This window comes from Ovis canadensis, chromosome 11 (genome assembly GCF_042477335.2).
Source record: "Ovis canadensis isolate MfBH-ARS-UI-01 breed Bighorn chromosome 11, ARS-UI_OviCan_v2, whole genome shotgun sequence".
Taxonomy (NCBI): domain Eukaryota; kingdom Metazoa; phylum Chordata; class Mammalia; order Artiodactyla; family Bovidae; genus Ovis; species Ovis canadensis.
In genome coordinates, this window is record NC_091255.1 from 41,469,783 (window position 1) to 41,488,300 (window position 18,518).

Here is an 18,518-nt window from a genome sequence, read left to right on the forward strand (position 1 = left end):
CCAGAGGGTTCCTTTTATGAGTCTGAGTGTGGCGTAAACAAATGACATCTCACGACACTGACACAATTTACCAACGTGACTGAAATCCAAGCAGTAAATTTTGAGAAACTAGGGAGAATGCTGGAGGATGGAGACAGGCAAAATTGTCTAGATTTTTTAAAAGAAAAATAAGGTAGATTCTACAAACAGCAGACTAGATGTGAATTTGTACCTGATTTCTAAAATGCTTTATCAAATAGTTTGTGAGCATTTAAGGAAGAAACATCAACAACATATAGGGGTTTAAAAACAGCACGGTGGCCAAGCTGATCTCATTTTCTCCTTTCAGAGCACTGTTAGAAGGAAGCGCTGACCTAGTGTATCTTGACCTTTGCGGTTGAAAACGTCCTTCATGGTGTCCATTGCATAAAGGTGCAGAGGTGGACTATGTTATCGAAGAGTTCTACTCGTGCATAACTTTTAAAAAAATTTTTTAGACATGGACTATTTTTTAAGTTTTTATTGAATGTTACAATATTGCTTCTGTTTAATGTCTTGGTTTTTTGGCCACGAGGCATGTAGGATCTTAGCTCTCCAACCAGCGATTGAACTCGCACCCACTGCATTAGAAGGCGAAGTCTTAACCATTGGACAGCCAGGGAAGTCCCACACGGATGCATGACTTATTGAATAACTAAAACCAAAAGGTATTGACTGAGGACTGCAAGACTCTAACCAATTTATGTATCAACGAAAGTAAGATTTAAGAAAAGGTCACCAATTTCTGCAGGATAGGAAGGAGAGCTGTTATAACCCAGTAGGATCATGAAACAAATCTATCTCCACAAGCAGCAGTGATGTCATGAGTTTTACAATTCAAATTTTTTAAAAGTCAATAAAATTTAAAAATTTAAAATTCAGTTTGAAAATTAAAATCCTACACTGTGTAAATCCTATGATCAAATGTCTGACAGGGTCTCCAGAAACAAGTCAAGTGATGCTGAAACAAAGTGCTCTTGAGACAGGACCACCAGACAGGGCAAAGAGGAAGAGGATTGCCTTACACAGGTCATGGAAAAGACCCAGAAGTTACATGTCCAGTGAATCCCAGAAGGGATTTCAGGTTACGTCCTCAGAAACCCATTGAAATACAGTTTGTCATTTGCCTAAAGGTTTGATGTTAGTAAAGAACTGTCTGCCAATGCAGGAGACACAAGAGACGCAGATTCGATCCCCAAGTCAGGAAGATCCCCTGGAGAAGAAAATGGCAACCCACTCTGGTATTCTTGCCTGGGAAATCCCATGGACAGAGGAGCCTGGCAGGCTACAGTCCATGGGGTCACAGAGTCAGACACAATTGATCAAGAATAAGGACTAAAGACACCTTTAATTTTAGGGAACAATCTGTCAAAAGGAAGAGAAAGTGACCAGAGAGGTAAAAAATCTGGAAACAAGGAAACTGGGAAACAGGATGTGAAAACACGCATATTCCCAGGGGACCTGTGAGAGCTACTCCTCAGTGTGTAGACAACTGCCCTTTGGATAAGGAGCTCCCCACCATCCAGGTGGCTCCAGAAGAGAGGTGTTAGGGCCATATGCCGAGGTCATAGGGACTAGGACATGGACCCTATGAAGACAGTCCTACAGTTCTCGCTGTGCCCAAGCCAGGAGAGCTGCCTGTGAGGTAGTGAGCTCTCTGTCACAGCACAGCTGCAAGGCCCATCAGACGTGGGCAGGAAAAGCCACCGAGACTGTCAGACTCTCCATGCTCACAAATGCAGTTCAGCTTGTAGTTTATTCACTTACACACAACATCTGTGATCTAAGGAGGAGGGCAGGGTTGGGTAGTGGTTAGAACTTCGATGTCAGGTTTGAATCCCAGCTCGGCCACTCACTCGCCACGTGACCACAGTGACCCTGAGTGAGTTCACTAACCCCCTAAACCGCAGCCTGTCCATCCGCCAAGTGGGGGTGGTTGAGCACCTCCCCATGGGGCTGCCGAGAAGGTCACAAGGGCTGAGGCCCAGGAGGCGCTCAGAACAGGGGACACGGGAGTAAGACAAGGTTAGCGATTGGTTCTGATTCCTCTGCAGTCTTTCTGATCCCTCTGAGGTTGCCTGGTGACCACCTCTGGGCACAGCATGTCGTCCACCCAAGCAGACAGGGCGAGATCATAAGAATATGGTGAGGGGGACCTAGGGTTTGAGGATTACTGCAAACACGGGGACCAGCGCAGTGAGGAGCCCAGGGCGGCAACCAGAGACCTTTCCCCTCATCCTCACATGATTTCTAAAGCCAGCAGGCACTGGCCTGGACCCCCCGTCAGTCTCCCAATAGAAACTGCCACCTGTCTGTGTGTCAGCACAGGTCTGAGACCTGGACCGGCGTCTAGGCAGCAGCCTCCACCGGGGCCGGCCCTGGCTTCTCGGGTTCCTCTCCCAGATCTGCAATCCGGATGGCACTGTCCTTCTTGGAAAGCCAGAAGGCTGGGTAGACGGGCTCCGAAAACTTACACTGGAACCTGTGCAGCAGCGTCAGGGTCTCAGGCTCGATGCCGTAGAAGGAGAGGCCCCCGCCGGGGAAGTCCACATAGATCCCCAGCCTCCGGCAAGCGCTGGCGCTGAGCAGGGTCTCTGCATCACTGTGCCATGCCCTGAACCCCTTCCCGTCCCAGTGGAGGCTCCAGGAGAAGTCGTTCCCGGAGATACAGCTGTTGCGCTCTTCACCCTTGCGGTCAATGCCCTGGCATGTCAGGCCCACATAGATGCCCGCTCCCGAGAGCTCCACCTCGAAGTAGTACCTGTGCAGGTACAGGCTCTGCTGGGCCAGCACCTGCCGCCAGTGTGAGAACCTGCTGGGCAGGTCGGGGTAGGGGTGCTCCCAGGGCGCCGTGTTGGTGACCTTGCGGTTGTCCTCCTGCAGCCGGAGGTACCTGTGTGCCGTGTCAGGGTCGAAGACAATGTCACAGGCATCTGGGGGGGATATAGAAGGTCGGGGGTTGGCAGCTGACTCACATCTAGCCAGCCTCCAAGGGATGAGAAGACATCCATCCCTCTGTTCCCTGTCTACCCAAGTTCTGTCCCCTCCCAAAGAAGAGGTGGGTGAAAACCAGGAAACAGAACACAAGCGGGACTCTGTGACTTACAGTAATTGTAGACTTGGTCTCTGCCCCTGGCTACCACCACAGAGTTCTCTGTAATTTCCTGAGTGGTAACAGTACTAGCACCATCCTTTGTTCTAATGTTTGGTCTTTGACAGGCTTCCCAGGCAGTTCAGAGGTAAAGAACCTGCCTGCCAACACAGGAGATGCAAGAGACTAAGTTTTGATCCCTGGGTCAGGAAGATCCCCTGGAGCAGGAAATGGCAACCTACTCCAGTATTCTTGCCTAGAAAGAATCTGCCTGCAATGCAGGAGACACAGGTTCAATCTCTGGGTCAGGAAGATCCCCCTGGAAGAGGAAATGGCAACCCACTCAGTGTTCTTGCCTAGAAAATCCCATGCTGAGACCAGTTCCTGACACAGAGCTCCTGAAACCCTTGTAATTTCCTGGGTTAAACAAATGTCTTTTTTCTCCTTAAGAGGTAGAGTTTGGGGGTTTCATTTTATGTTTATTTATTTATTTATTTGGCTACACCAGATCTCAGTTTTGGCATGTGGGATCCAGTTCCCTGACCAGGGATTGAACCTGGACCCCAGTGCCTTGGAGCTCAAAGTATTAGCCACTGGATCATCAGGGAAGTCCCAGTGTCTTTCGTTCTAACAAAGTGACTCTGTGTGTGGGGATGGGGGGGTGGGGCTGGCTGGTCACCAGAAGAACCAAGTCATAACCAAGTTCTGCTTGGATCTTGCAGCCCTAATTCCTCTTCTCTTGGGAAGAGAGATGGGCTGGAAGTGGTTCATCATGCCTGTAGGATAAAGCCCCCATAAAATCCCAGGAGTGTGGGGTTCTGACTACTTCTGGGCTGACAAACATCCACATCAGGCAATTGACCCCACCTCCACGGGGACCCTCCCAGCCCTCGCTCTGAGCATCTCTCCCTTCCTCCGGCTGCTCATCTGTGTCCTTCATCACACCCTTTGATGAACTGGTGAACATAAGTGTCTGAATTCTGTGAGCCGTTCTAGCAAATGCTCGAATCCAAGGAGGGTCCTGGGAGCCTTGGATTGCAGCCAAGTCGGACAGAAGTTGTGGGTCCTCTGGGGGCCCCATAATTGTGACTGGCATCTGAAGCGGGGTCCATCTGGTGGGCTCTGACACCATCTCCAGGCAGATAGCATCAGGACAGAGTTAAATCCTGGGATGCCCAGCCACGTCTGGGGGAATTGCTAGGTTGGGGTTGGGGGAGGGGGTCTCACTTCCACACATGTGGTAAGTGGTCCCAGACACCTTTTAACAAGTCACCCCCACTTCCTTCCTTCCTTCTTGAAGCTCAAACTGCTTGCCATTTACTGTACTATTTGTTGAACTGAATCAAGAAATAAAATTTACTGATGGGCTCATGTTTTCATTCATTCGACAAACACGTCCTGAATTCAGGTGCTTTTCTATGCAGTGTTGGCAAGGGTCATACACCCACATCTGATTCACTCATTTGTTAAAATATTTGGCCACTATTTAGCAGGGGAATTCTCAAGCAGTCCCCCCCCCACATGTACACAGATATTCTTTTTCTGGCCCCAGAGGACACCTCCACACACCCAAATGCTCAAGTCACACTCCAGGTTATTTTGACATTTCTCTTGGCCCCATCCTCCCTCATTTTGCCCCTCAACTCACACTGGAAGCCCCAAGTCCCACCTAGAGACCCCGTTCACCCCCATCTAAGCCACCCCTGAATCTCCCCTGACGCGTGCAGCAGCTCCACATCAGCTGGCTTCTTGTATCAACTACATGTGCGCATGCTAAGTCACTTCAGTCATGTCCTGCTCTTTGCAACCCCCACAGACTGTAGCCCACCAGACTGCTCTGTCCATGGCATTTTCCAGGCAAGAATACTGGAGTGGGTTGCCATCCCCTTCTCCGGGGATCTTCCTGACCCAGGGATCAAATTTGCATTTCTTATGTCCGCTGCATTGGCAGGAGGATTATTTTCCATCACGCCAGCTGGGAAGCCCCTATTTTAACTGCATTGTCTGTTTGTAAAACATTGATATGCTGCTGTCAGGAAGCACAAAAGATAAATAAAGGAAACTGGAAACCAAGAGGTCCTGGGGGAGACGAGGAGCTGTGGCAAGAACAGGGTCATCAAACCCGAGGCTCCACGTCAAGACCAGAGAGAATGGGGTTCAGGAGTCAGCCAACCAGAGCTTACCCCAGAAAGCAAGCAGAAGCAGGGTTGAACAGTGAGTTCCAAAGAGATGAAAGTCAGAAAAATTAGCCTTGATTACCCAGACATGTCCTTCCTCTCCTGGGAGACAAGACCTCCCTGTCTTGTTAACCATGAGCAAGTATTGATTGGAAATAAGTGTTTCTAAAAATGCCAACAGACCAGGACACTTCAACGTCAGGACAGGACAATGGGCTAGGTAATTTCAGCCAAACCAGACTTAAAAGGGAGCCACCTGGTAACCAGCCAGGATCTTTAAAGGGGCCAAGGTTTTGAAGGACACAGAAGGACTAAAGGACTGGACACAGACTGAAGGAAGCTAAGGAGACCAGAAAACATCTGTGACTCTGGACTGGACTTCCGACCAGAAAAAGGACACTGGAAGCAACCCTGGTGAAATCTGATAAATTCCAGCCAGCAATGCTCACTTCCTGATTTGGATCAATGGACCATATTTATGTAAAGTGCTCACGTTTGGAAAAGCTAGGTGAAAGGTGTATCAGAATTCTTGGTCCTCTTTCGTGCAATGTTTTTTTAAACTCTGAAATGGTTTCAAAATTAAAAGTTCTGATTTTTTTGAAATTCAACTTATTTAAAATTTAAATATACCATTTGGGGATAGACCTGAAGTTGCAAGAACCTGAAACCTGCTGAAAGATGGTATCCTTGCTTCTGAAGCATCACATGCACATCTCCTCCCCCCCCCGCCCCCCCGCCCCGGGAAAGCAGAGCAGCTCACGACTTACACTGGAGGAACTGCCGCCTGGTGCAGGGCTCAGGTTTTGAGGTCCGATGTCTGTGCTCAATGACAGCACACACCTGAGTTCTGATGTCGTACTCCTCTAGAAAATCAAGAGTTGTAAATGCTCACCTGTCCAGGTGGGCAAGAGAATCTAAGGAACGGGAACCCCCCACTTCAGTTGCTCTTCCCTGGGCCTCCTGGGGAAAGTCAGGACCAGACACTAGTCATGCTTCAGAGAATCCTGCTCAATGGACCACATCAAAGTAAAACCCACTGAGGAAAGATCCCAGCCTAACCTGGGTTTCACTTGAAAGCATAGGCATCAGTGACCTCGGAATTTAGTCTGCACTTGAGTGGAGATGTGGGCCAAGTGCATACCAAGACCATGTTTTCTGAAATCAGTTGTAAGTTAACATCATCAAGGTACGCGTCCACCAGCTACACGGTCCAACCAGTGGACGGCTCTGAAAATGGGACATTCTCTCCACCCCTGTTCTGTTCTCCTTCCCTGACCCCCACCTCCCCTGCCAACCCCTCCAGAGATGTCACAAGGCCTGGCGTCTCACCATCCTTGGAGAACTCCTGGAGCTTCTCTTTGTAGCTCTGCAGCAGCTGGATCAGGTGGGCAGTGGAGTCCGTGATGACCTTGTGGATGCCTGATAGCTTGTCCTTGAGCCCTATGTAGACGCTGGGGAAGGCGCCATCCTCCGTGTTCTTGAACTTGCAGTACTCCTGCAGGAAAAGAAACACAGTGGAACTTGCCCTGGCTTCTGTGCTTCCTAAACAGGGCTGCCCTACTCAATACAGCACCTTCTGCATCTGTGACACGGGCTGATAGGGGCGTGTACTTCACAAAATGTAATGGGTCCAGCTCAGCACCTGACCACATAGAAGGCATCTTCCATGACCTGGTCTGGCCTCCCGCTCTGGGCAGCCCTCCCTCCTACTCCTGTTCTCTGCTGCTCTCTGCCTCATTTATCAACAGGGTGGTTGCGTTGCCATATCCACTGCGGACCTAGCAGAGTGAGGGTCTCTCTGGCTCCGGCGTCGCAGTGACCCATACCTCCAGGAATAGCATGGGACTGCCAATGGCAGCGATTCTGTCCAGCTCCTGCCTGGCCTTCTCCATCTCTGCACTCCTGTACTCCAGGTGGGTCTTGATGCCGTTGGCCTGGCCCAGGGCAGCTTGCTCCTTCTCCTCCAGGAAGAGCATCACGTCGGCCTGGGCCTTCGTCACGGCAGCACGGAGCTCCCCGAACTGCTCCTCCACCCTGGCCTTCACCTCCGACACTGACACCTAGTGGCAAGGGGGTGGGGGAGAATCAGTGAAAAACCCATTAGTGATTAGCGAAGCATCAATCTTATCAAAGCTCAACACACAGAAATGTAAAAAAGCATGCATGCATACTCAGTCATGTTCAACTCTGACCCCACAGACGGCAGTCCGCCAGGCTCCTCTGTCCATGGACTTTCCCAGGCAAGAATACTGGAGTGAGTTGCCATTTCCTCCTGGAGGGGATCTTCCCCACCTAGGGATCAAACTTGCATCTTCTGAGTCTCCTGCATTAGCAGGTTAATTTTTAACCACTAGCGCCACCTGAGAATCCCAATATAAACCCAAGAAACCCTCAAATTAGGGAACAATTTCCTACTATAAAAGAAAGCCTTTATTCTCATTTGAATCCTGGGTTCTATAAAACAAGGACCCCCCGGGGTGTGAGTCCTTATTTACTCTTCATTAACTTGGTCTCTCATCCATTGGACGAGACTGTGCGTTGTCTGCTGAGCCCAGATCTGACAGTCAGGTTCCTCTTCAGGTCTGTGACATCAGTCTTCCTGCCTGGACAATGGACCTGTTCAGTGTACTTGAGAGTCATATTTCTTGCAGAAAATTAATAATTTGGCTTCTTTGTACAAATCAGTAGCCTGAATTTGCTTTCTCAGCACTTCATTATGTCCAGCTAAACTACCCACCAAGGAAATCAAACCGTCCAGCAAGGAGATCACACCAGTCAATCCTAAAGGAAATCAACCCTGAATATTCATTGTAAGGACTGATACTGAAGTTGAAACTCCAATACTTTGGCTACCTGATGTGAAGAGCCAAATCATTGGAAAAGACCCTGAGGCTGGGAAAGATTGAGGGCAGAAGGAGAAGGGGACAAAAAAGGGTAAGATGGTTGGATGGCATCACCAACTCAATGGACATGAGTTTGAGCAAACTTCAGGAGATAGTGAAGGACAGGGAAGCCTGGTGTGCTGCAATCCGTGGGGTTGCAAAGAGTCGAACACGACTTAGTGACTGAACAACACCAAACTGCCCACTGGATCCATCTGAGCTGAAAGCACATCCTCTGGTGTCTGGGCCAGACACAAAACGTTTAGGGCATGTGAAGGCAACCACAGCACCTGAGCATTGCAGGACAAGCCTACCTGTACGGAATGGAATGCCACATTCAAAAATATATACAACTAACTCCACGTGATGAACAGTAGGGATTTGCCTGATGGCACCTGTGTGTGTGGGAGTCTGTCCTTCCATATCTTTAGTAAATGCCTTAGTCAAGGTCATATTTACAACTTCAATCCACGTTCTTTTCAACAGTTTCCTCTTATCTTTGGTAGTTCTTAGGTACTGGTGCTGACAGGTGAGTGGGTGGATGGATGGATGGATGGATGGTTGGGGGAGGGATGGATGGGAGAGTGGATGAATGGATGGAGAGGTAGAATCATTCTTCATATGCAAAGATGCCGCTGCTCCTAACTGCCAATGTGTGCACGTTTTGCATTCTCCTCTGAGTTGTGGTTATTGGCTTGCCACTAGTGAGAAGCTTTCATGAAACAGTTTGGGTCCACTTAGAGTTTATTATGGAAAGTGGTCAGAAACCAGAGAGACTAAAACTAAGTAGCCTGGCATACCGTTATGGGACTTCCCAGATGGCCCAGTGGTAAAGAACCCGCCTACCGATGCCGGAGATACAAGAGACTTGAGTACAATCCCTGGGTCCAGAAGATCCCCTGAAGGAGAGCATGAAGAGCCACTCCAGGATTCTTGCCTGGGAAGTGCCATGGACAGAGGATCCTGGTGAGCTAAAGTCCACGGGGTTGCAGAGAGTCAGACTGGGCACACACATACACCACTGGCCTTATCAAGTTGCTATTGTTGTTGTTTAGTCACTAAGTCATGTCCGACTCTTTGCAATCTCATGGACTGTGGCATGGCAGGCTCCTATGTCCATGGAATTTCCCAGGCATGAATCCTGGAGTGGGTTTCCATTTCCTTCTCCAGGGGATCTTCCTGACAGAGGATTCAAACCCAAAGTACCATCCACTAATCCAGCCGCTCTCGCCTCTCTTTTCTGTCTGCCAGGACTTAGGACAGGCGAGAATCGCATGCGGAACACCCTGTCATGGTGGAAGAAGCCAAGATTATGCATAATTTCCGGAGCTCTAGCTAACCACCCCCCTCCATTCCCACATATACCATTTGCTCCTGGTCAAAAAAGCATATGCAAATATACAAATAAGCCAGAGCTATCACAGGACTGGAGGAGGGCATGGTAATCCACTCCAATATCCTTGCCTGGAGAATCCCATGGACAGAGGAGCCTGGTGGGCTAAAGTTCATAGGGTCGCAGAGTTAGACACGACTGAAGTGACTTAGCATGCACACACATCACAGGACTAGTTTGCTTCTATTCTCCATTGTTAAAAGTGAATCACTTGCCAGTTTTCAACCTTGAACTAATTTCACAGCAAATCCCAGAGACAAGGTGACGCCACCCTACAGTGTAGCCAACTTGATCTGTACCCACAGTTTCCATCAGATGATAAGACCTAAGGGGCCTGTAGACACAGAGGCCGGGCCTGCGGACGTGGAGGCCAGGCCTGCAGCCGAGTCCCACGGTTCCGGGTGGGCCTGACTGAACCAGCAGCAGCAGCCAGCCAGGTGTGTCAAAGCCTGGCAGGTGACTCTGGCCAGACTTACCAGGACAGATTTATGGTTAGCCTGGAGCCTGGAGATAGCATTTTCATTCAACTTGAATTTCTGCTCCAGGTCTAACTGGGTCCTCCGAAGCTCAGCCTAAGAAGAAGGAAGGTCAGCAGTGTTAGGGAGGAAGGTGCCCAGGGCACCCGGAAGGTCCCCGGGAGCAACGGTGCCACCTGCCCTTCTTCCACAGAAAGTGATGGGGGCCCGGAAGCTGCTCTCAGGAGCAGGCTGGGTGCCCTCCGTGGAGGCAGAGAGGGTCCACTGTGCACCAGCATTACCAGCTGAATCTCCTCCCGTCATTGCGACCATGCCCACAGCAGGTAAACACGCTGTCTCCATAGCACAGGTGAGAAAACAGAGCCACGAGGGTCATGTAGGTGTCAGTGGTCTAGAACAGGCTGACAGGGAGCACAGGGGCTTGGAACTGGCGGTGGGGGGGACCCCAGGGTTTCTACTTAGCAGCCAAGACTTTGGGGCAAAGTTGACTTAAAGCTTCCCCACTTGCATTTCTTCACTGTGAGGTGGGGAAAGCTAGTGTCCAATTCACAGGGTTCCTATGAGGACGGGGGGCAGCAGGAAGTCTGCACAGCAGCTGGCACCTCGCGGGTACTCCATTAGTGGCAGTGGCGTCATTGACTTCGTCATTTTACTGGTGCCTCTTTGGTTGCTTTCCATCACAGAATCTTCTCTTCCGAACGCAGGCAGGGCAACTCCTCCCCACCGAGGTGAGTGCCCACATGAGAACTCTGGGTTTGCCTGCTTTGACCCCCACCCCCCGCCCAGCCCCACTCCACCTCCCTAAGCACTTTCTGCCCAGAACCTGACAAGACAGGAAACCAGAGCCTTTGTGAACTTCAAAGGCCACCATCACTTTCTGCCTCCACAAGGGTGTGAGACAGTGGCAACAGAAAGGACAGCTTTCGCTGCTTTTCACAGCAGCGTGTGTCAGCACTGAGTTCTGAGTCACTTGCCCTAACAGGTCTTGGACTGGCGGGGAGCACCTGACGTGTCTCCCCTTCCTCCCACCAAAGTTCGTGGTAATCCCAGGCCCCAGGGACAGAAGCCCAGGCAAGCAGCGGACCTGCCTCACTCTGCCAAAAACTGGGAACTTCTGATCAAGCTCCAGGGTCCTGACTCAGAGCTGATGGGAGTCCACTGACTTCCCACACCTGAGACCTGATGTCCTGGAGTGGGGGAAGCGGGGGAGAAGGAAGCGATCTGACCTGTTTGGGGGAGATTGTGGAATCCTGGTCTATCAGAAAGGCTTACCCAGTGACCTCTCCAGGTTGGGCGGGGGGAAGGACATGAGGTGCTTGTTTAAAAGGTGGTGGGAAAAAAAATAAATAAATAAAATAAAAGGTGGTGGGAGATGCAACAGGACACACAAGAGCAACAGCACAGACATGTGGACATGTTAAAGGGGCCAGCCCCAACATGACCCAGGGACCCAGGAGATCCCCAGAGTATATAGGGAGGGGTTTCTCCCCACTGTCTGCAGACAGCCATTAAAGGAGAAAAGGACTCCAAAGTGCCTCATGGGGACCTCTGAGTCACCCCACCAGCGGGCACTCCCGCTTCCCCATGACAGGCGGGACCACTTGGGCAACCAGCACCTCCAGTTATTCCTGTTCCTAGAAAATGACGGGGTGCCTCAGACCCCAGCTCCAGGATTTCCCAAGACTTCAGCCTCACACACATCGCAGGCCAGGGCAGGCTCTGCACCAAAGCAGAACAGGGGTGCCAGTGAGCGTAAATGCCCCACATCCAGGGGCACAGAGAGCCCTGCCCACCTTGGCGGGGAGAGGACAGATGCTGTGCAAAGGACACCGTGTCTGTGATCCAACACCTGCCACTGGCGGGCTCCATGGCCCTCGTCAGGCCCTCTAGCATCTCCTCTGGCACCTCAAGAAAATGTTGACAGACTGTTTCTTGCCTCTTCCTCCAGGGCACAGGCGGCACCCAGCTGGGTGGCCGGGATCAGGTTAGAGATGCAAACTGGAACAGCAGAGGGAGTGAGGAGAGAGAAAAAAAGACATTCTACATGGTGTCAGGCACTCTGTGTGTCCCTCTGGGAACACAAGAGTGCCACCTGCGCCCTGACTTCGCTCCTCAGGTGGCTGGTCGGAACCCACTACATGTCAGTCCAGTTACATAAGGCAGCCTCCCTGCTCTTGAAGGCAGTAGAATGTTTAAGAAAAAACAACTTAGATAATACTGAGTCCAACACACTCTTCAGAAGTTCTAGAAGAAATTCTTCTGAACGGCCTCAAGCCATCCACCTTCTGGCAGCAGACGGCCATGAACAACGCTGGTTAACTGCTCCCCCGAGAACTGGGGACACTTGTGGCTCTCAGAACCTGGCTCTTGCTTCACCTTGAGACTGTGTCCACGTCCCTACCCTGTCCTTAGCTTTCTGGAACCTGTGCCGAGGTTGGATGCAGTGACCTGCCACGAATGGTCCTAAAGGTCTAAGACGGGGTCCAGCCCAGGCCTTCCCTCCTCCCAAGACCCCCACCCCTCACCTGCCAGGGGCTCCCTCCTCGGAACACACGGCTGAGCTTTTGTGCTGTCCCAGCCCTTGGACGTCTGGGGAGCCAGGGGCCTGCTTTGGCTTCCTGATTACAGCCCACACTCCCTGGGAGGGTACAGCACACTGAGCCCACAAAAAGCTCTCGGTAATGTTTGATAAACACAACAAGGAACAGAAAAGAACAGAAAAGCAGTCACAGAAGTGGTACAGACTTCACAACATGCACACACGCACGCAGGCATGCAAGCATGCAGCCTCACTTCCTGGCAGTGAGCCTGAGTTCTGAGAAGGTGAGAGGAGTTAAGACCAGCTGCTCTTGACGGCTAAGGGAGAGGGATAGACTGGGAGTTTGGGATTCAGTTCAGCTCAGTCGCTCAGTCATGTCCAACTCTTTGCCACCCCATGCACTGCAGCTCGCCAGGCTTCCCTGTCCCTCACTATCTTCTGGGGTTTGCTTGAATTTATGTCAATTATATACAGGGTGGATAAACAACAAAATCCTACTGTATAGCATAGGGAACCATATTCAATATCCTGAGATAAACCCTAATGGAAAAGAATATTTTAAAAAGAATATATATATATATGTTAAAACTGAGTCACTCCATTGCTGTACAATGGAGATTGGCACAGCATTGTAAATCAGCTATACTTCAATTTAAAAAAAAATTTTTTTAAGTTAAGGGGCCCTGGGAAGTTGGCCCCAGGAAGAGGAAGAGGTGAGTCCCCATAGGAAAGGGCTGGGCCCTAGGAGCCCAGCAGCACAGAAGAAATACTCAGTGAACACCTGGAATTTCCAGATTCAAGAGTTTTTGCCCACAGGCATAGCTGGAGAGCATAGGAGCCACAGAAGAGGCTCAGTCGGAGAACTGAGAAGCCAGTTTCCCTGCAGACCCTGTGCAGGGTCCTGGCTGCGCTTTGTCCCTGTGGCTGACCCTGCCGTTCTCAGCTTCCTCTGCATGATGGGCTTGCCTGAGCAAGCAGCCCTAAACACCATCCAAAGTGACCTTCAGCAAGCAGCTCCAGCAAGTTCAGGCTGGCTGAAGGAAAGATGGAACTTCTGGAGCCTTACTTAGGTCTGTTAAGGCTTTCCAAATAATCCTGGTGGAGGTTGCAGCCTCCTCAAGGAACTGTGTCTTCTGAGCCAGTCTCCTGGCAAGAAATCTTTCAGCTCCTGAGCAGTGAGGACCACGGAGAGAGAACGCACTTATTGGGCACGCTCACTCTGAATTGAAAGCAAGGACACAGGGCAGAAAAGCAGAAAACTCAAACAAGCAGAACCGCAAGCAGAGGCGGTGAACAGGCCAGAGCCTAGATCTGGGGCCTGGGCTACCGCACTGCTCCTATAACCGCCACTGCTTTCAGCACCAAAAACTGTCCTGAGTGTCGTTGTGTTACCTGACACAGCTCCCTCCTGGGATATCCAAATTTGGGGTTCTGCACATGTACTATATAAGCAGTCCCCAACTTTATTAGCACCAGGAACTGGTTTTGTGGAAGAAAAGTCCTCCATAGATAGGGGGATGGTTTTCTGGATGATTCAAGCACATTACTTATTTTTATTATTTATTGTGTACTTTATTTTTATTAATGGTAAAGAATCTGCCTGCAATGAGGGAGACCCAGGTTCAATTCCTGGGTTGGGAAGACCCCCGGGAGAAAGGAATGGCCACCTACTGCAGTATTCTTGCCTGGATAATCCCACGGATAGAGGAGCCTGGAGGGCTACAGTCCATGGGGTCACAGAGTTGCACACAACTGAGCGACTAACACTTATTTCTATTATTACATCAGCTCCACCTCAGATTGTCAGGTTAGATCCCAGAGGTTGGGGTTCCCTGCACTAAACAACTCTCCCTGCTCAGAATGACAACTACTCAATGTCTCTGTAATGCACCAGCTTACACTACATTTAAAATTTATATTGTATCTATGTTGCTACAGGCACAGAATTTTCTGAAAGGAACAAGGAGGAAGAGTATATGATGGTGTTTACCTCTGAAGAGGAGCTTTCCAGGTGGCTCCAAGGTAAAGAATTTGCCTGCAGTGCAAAAGATGCAAGTTTGATCCCTGGGGATCGATGTTATTCCCATTATTCCCCTGGGCTGGGAAGCTCCCCTGGAGAAGGAAATGGCAACCCACTCCAGTATTCTTGCCTGAAAAAATCCCATGGACAGACTGGCAAGGCTGCAGTCTGTGGGGTTGCAAAGAGTCAGACACGACTTAGTGACTGAGCATATTATACTTCTGAAGAAGGAGACGGGTGGATCCAGGATGGGAGGGAGACCTTTTCTGGTAAAATCTATTGCCGTATTTGGTGATTGTTCCTCTGTGTGTAGTTACATGCATTCCTTTTCCAGCTAAACATGACAGAATTCAGATTTTATACCCTGAACAAGGGAAATGCACTCTGCCTTCAACCCTTTACTATATGTATGGCAGGTTTTTGGAGCATTAAAAAAAAAATAAGGTTATAATATTGTGACCTTGGAGTTCTTCCTTGTGTCCTCCAGTGGGTGGCCTTCCAGAAGCTTCCATCCCTCACTCCATGACTTAGCCATCTGTATGAGCTTGGACAAATGTGGTGGGGATGAAGAGTCACCACCTCATAGAGTCATCCCAGGACCAAATGGGGAAATCCCAGGGAAGCATGTTGCACATGGCAACGCTCCAAGACCAGTTTCCTCAATTACCTGGAGCTTTGTCCTCTGACCTGTCTGTTGATCCAGAGCCTCCTCGTGGCCGTGAACGTGAGGAGTGGGTGGAAATGACCAGCTCTCTCCTGACCAGATGTTTCCTGGCACTAGAGACGCTGGGAACAGTCGACAAGTGGATTCTAGAGCTGGAAATGGTGACTCACTGACATCTGGGATACAGAACTTTCCAGAATTATTCCCACTAACACCAGATAAAATCCATACTTAAGGGAGGACGTGGAAGAGGGACCCTGCTAGGAACCTGCCCCTCCCAGGAAGCTTCTTCTCAGCTGTCTCAGAGCCCTGGGCCAAGGCGCTGTGCTCAGTGCCAACAAGGGAGCTGCCCAGCATCTAGACACAAGAAATGTGGCACAGGACTTCCCTGACGGTCCAGTGGCTAAGAATCCACCTTTCAACACAGGGGACAAGGGTTCAATCCCTGGTCAAGGAACCAAGATTCTACATGCAACTAAGCCAGCATGCTTCAAGTAGCTAAATAAATAAACATTTTAAAAAGAAAGAAAGAAACGTGGGACAAAGTTCAACTGCACGTCACCCCACCCCCCAGAACCAAAGTGCTCGTAGGAAGTCCAAGTAAGAGAAACAAAGCATTTAAGTCCGTTCCCAAGAATTCTCCAGGCTCTCAGCTTTAGGGCAGAGAAAAGCCAGTTGTTCCATAAACAGTTTCCCTATCTGTTGGGAATAAAATTACAGGCTATGAGCACAGTGTTTCTGTCTCTCCTGATGCTTCTATCTGATGATGAGGTTTATTTTCCCTAAGGGAAGTGGTCCTTGACATTATCCAGGAGGGACGTTCCCAGTTCTATGTTATCTCAGCCCATCTCAAGGTCTTGAATTTCATAGCTGGCACTTCCAGAGGGGCCCTGTCTCCTGATATCTCGTTTGGGGTAAAGGGAAGAAGAGAAATTAGGGGAAATTTTCGGCTCTTTTCTCTAGAATTTCTGCCAAGATTTACATTTCATTCATTGCCACTCAGACCTGACCAGAGGGGAACACCACTGTCCTCAATCATACACCTTGTATACCCCACCCCCAGGAACAGATCAGCACTGAAAGCTGAGTGAGAAACAGCAGGAAACTAGCAAGAGGAGCGACAGACAGGGAGCATTTCAGGGACAGTGGGGCCAATGGGGATAGAGTGAGCCACTACAGCATCCAAAGCCAAGTGCAAGAGACATTCAGGCTGGGTGTACCGCCAGGTAGCAAGGCTGAGAGAACGCAGCCCCAGGAGCCTCGGCAGAGGCCTGGCAGCCTCCCCACCTCCCTCTCCCCTAGACCCCAGCACTCACCTCCTTGTCCCTGCGGGCGGCGTCCAGGGAGACTAAGGCGTGGCCCCTGTGCTCCGCCTGGCTGCACTCTTCGCAGACGCACTGCCTGTCGGGGTCGCAGAAGGCGATCAGTGGGCTGCGGTGGGCGGGGCACACCCGCAGGTCCCGGTCCCTGGCAGGCTCGGTCAGCTGGTGGCCATGCAGCCTGCTGTTCTCCTGGTGTGGCCGCAGGTGCTCCGGGCAGTAGTTCACCATGCAGGTCAGGCAGGACTTGACGGCCTTCACCCTGCTGGCCCCGAGACAGAAGTCACACAGGACCTCCTCCTCCTCCTCCAGGCCCTCTGCCTCGGGAGCTCCCTGCCACTCAGAGCCCTGTCCCCCAGTTTCCCCTGGGGGGCTCCCCGGGGAGCCCAGGTTCTCTTCTTCTGCAGGACTGGCCGAGCCAGAGTCTGGGCTGTGAGTGGCCGGAGGGTGAGCGGGGATCCCGCTCAGCGGGCCTGGAGCCATCAGATCCAATTCAGCCATGTAAACAGTCTGCCACTGCGGAGCTGGGCTTCCTCTGCCTCTGGGCCCAGGATCCAGAGCCCCAGTCAGACAGCAGAACCACGCCCAGAGAACTGCAGCTGTGGCAGGACTTTAACTGTTTCCTCCCCCAGAGGCAGCTCGGTTGCTCATTACTCCACTGAGCTGGGAGGACGGCCAACTGTGATGGCCACCAGGGAGCCCGGGTCCTCGCGCTCAATGGCCCAGGCTCCGGCTCCTCCTCCAGCCCAGAACCGAAATAGCTATTCTTCTGTGAGTGATTCGTACCACCATCCCCACCCCATAATCTCAGCCAAGGCAGGTCAGTCTGGAAAGGACCGGAGATTCCTGAGATCTGCAGTCACAGCCGATGTTGCTTTATATAACTTGACAGGTTCGACCTTTTTGTCTTCAACTTTTTCTTTCCTGGGGCCACGCCACATAGCACGTGTTCAGTCGCTAAGTTGTGTCTGACTCTTTGTGACCCCGTGGACTATATCCCACCAGGCTCCTCTGTCCATGGGATTTCCCAGGCAAGAATACTGGAGTGGATTGCCATTTCCTCCTCCAGAGGACCTTCTTGACCCAGGGATCGAACTCGCATCTCCTTTGTCTTCTGCATTAGAAGGCAGATTCTTTACTGCAGAACCACCTGCGAAGCCCGCTGGATAGCATACAAGATCTAAATTCCCCGACCAGGTATCAAACCCAAGCCCCCTTCAGTAGAAGCACTGGACCGTCAGAGTGAGAGTGAAAGTGAAGTCAATCCGTCATATCCCATTCTTTGTGACCCCACGGACTGGAGCCTACCAGGCTCCTCCATCCATGGAATTTTCCAGGCAAAAATACTGGAGTGGGTTGCCGTTTCCTTCTCCAGGGGATTTTCCCAACCCAGGGATCGAACTTGGGTCTCCCTCATTACAGGCAGACACTTTACCATCTGAGCCACCTGGGAAGCCATCAGGGTGGTCCCTTCTTTTCAATTTTTAAAGGGACCCAAAATGTAAGGACTTAAGTAATAGGACAGCCCTTCATCCCTTCCCACCTCTTAGAATAGGAGGGACACAGTTGAGAACAAGATCTGTGTCTCTGACCTTTTGTATATGACCTTCTCCATTCCAGGAGAAGGGTTTAGGAGGTGGGCCTAGTGGCGATCAGGAGGGTCAGGAAGAATTTGTCTCTTTCCACATAAAACTAAGCAGACAGCCCTCTCAAGCTGCACAACCTGCCCAGGGGCTCCTAGAGATGGCTGGTCTCTTTACCCACTTATTAAGGTTTTCCTAGATATGGTGAGGGCTTCCCATGTGTCTACGTGGTAAAGAATCTACCTGCTAACGCAGGAGACATGGGTTCGATCCTTGGGAAGATCCCCTGGAGAAGGAAATGGCTACCCACTTCAGTATTCTTGCCTGGAGAATCCCATGGACAGAGGAGCCTGGTG

The 18,518-nt window shown here is 50.8% G+C and overlaps 1 protein-coding gene across 3 annotated transcripts; it reads right to left on the reverse strand.

Annotated features, from left to right (window-relative positions):
• Nucleotides 1-484: 484 nt before the first annotated feature.
• TRIM16 (tripartite motif containing 16) lies at nt 485-17,548 on the reverse strand. Of its 3 annotated transcripts, XM_069603590.1 has the most exons (7): nt 16,577-17,143; nt 11,831-12,035; nt 10,038-10,133; nt 7,113-7,346; nt 6,616-6,781; nt 6,054-6,149; nt 485-2,951 (listed from the first exon to the last, which is right to left on the reverse strand). In XM_069603590.1, exons 4-7 carry the CDS (start codon nt 7,260-7,262, stop codon nt 2,368-2,370), a joined length of 996 nt encoding a protein of 331 aa, XP_069459691.1. In that variant the 5' UTR covers nt 7,263-7,346; nt 10,038-10,133; nt 11,831-12,035; nt 16,577-17,143; the 3' UTR covers nt 485-2,367. The 3 variants fall into 3 exon arrangements, with proteins under 3 accessions (XP_069459691.1, XP_069459689.1, XP_069459690.1); XM_069603588.1 differs by lacking the exon at nt 11,831-12,035 and having other exon boundaries at nt 16,577-17,548; XM_069603589.1 differs by lacking the exons at nt 10,038-10,133; nt 11,831-12,035 and having other exon boundaries at nt 16,577-17,316.
• Nucleotides 17,549-18,518: the final 970 nt, after the last annotated feature.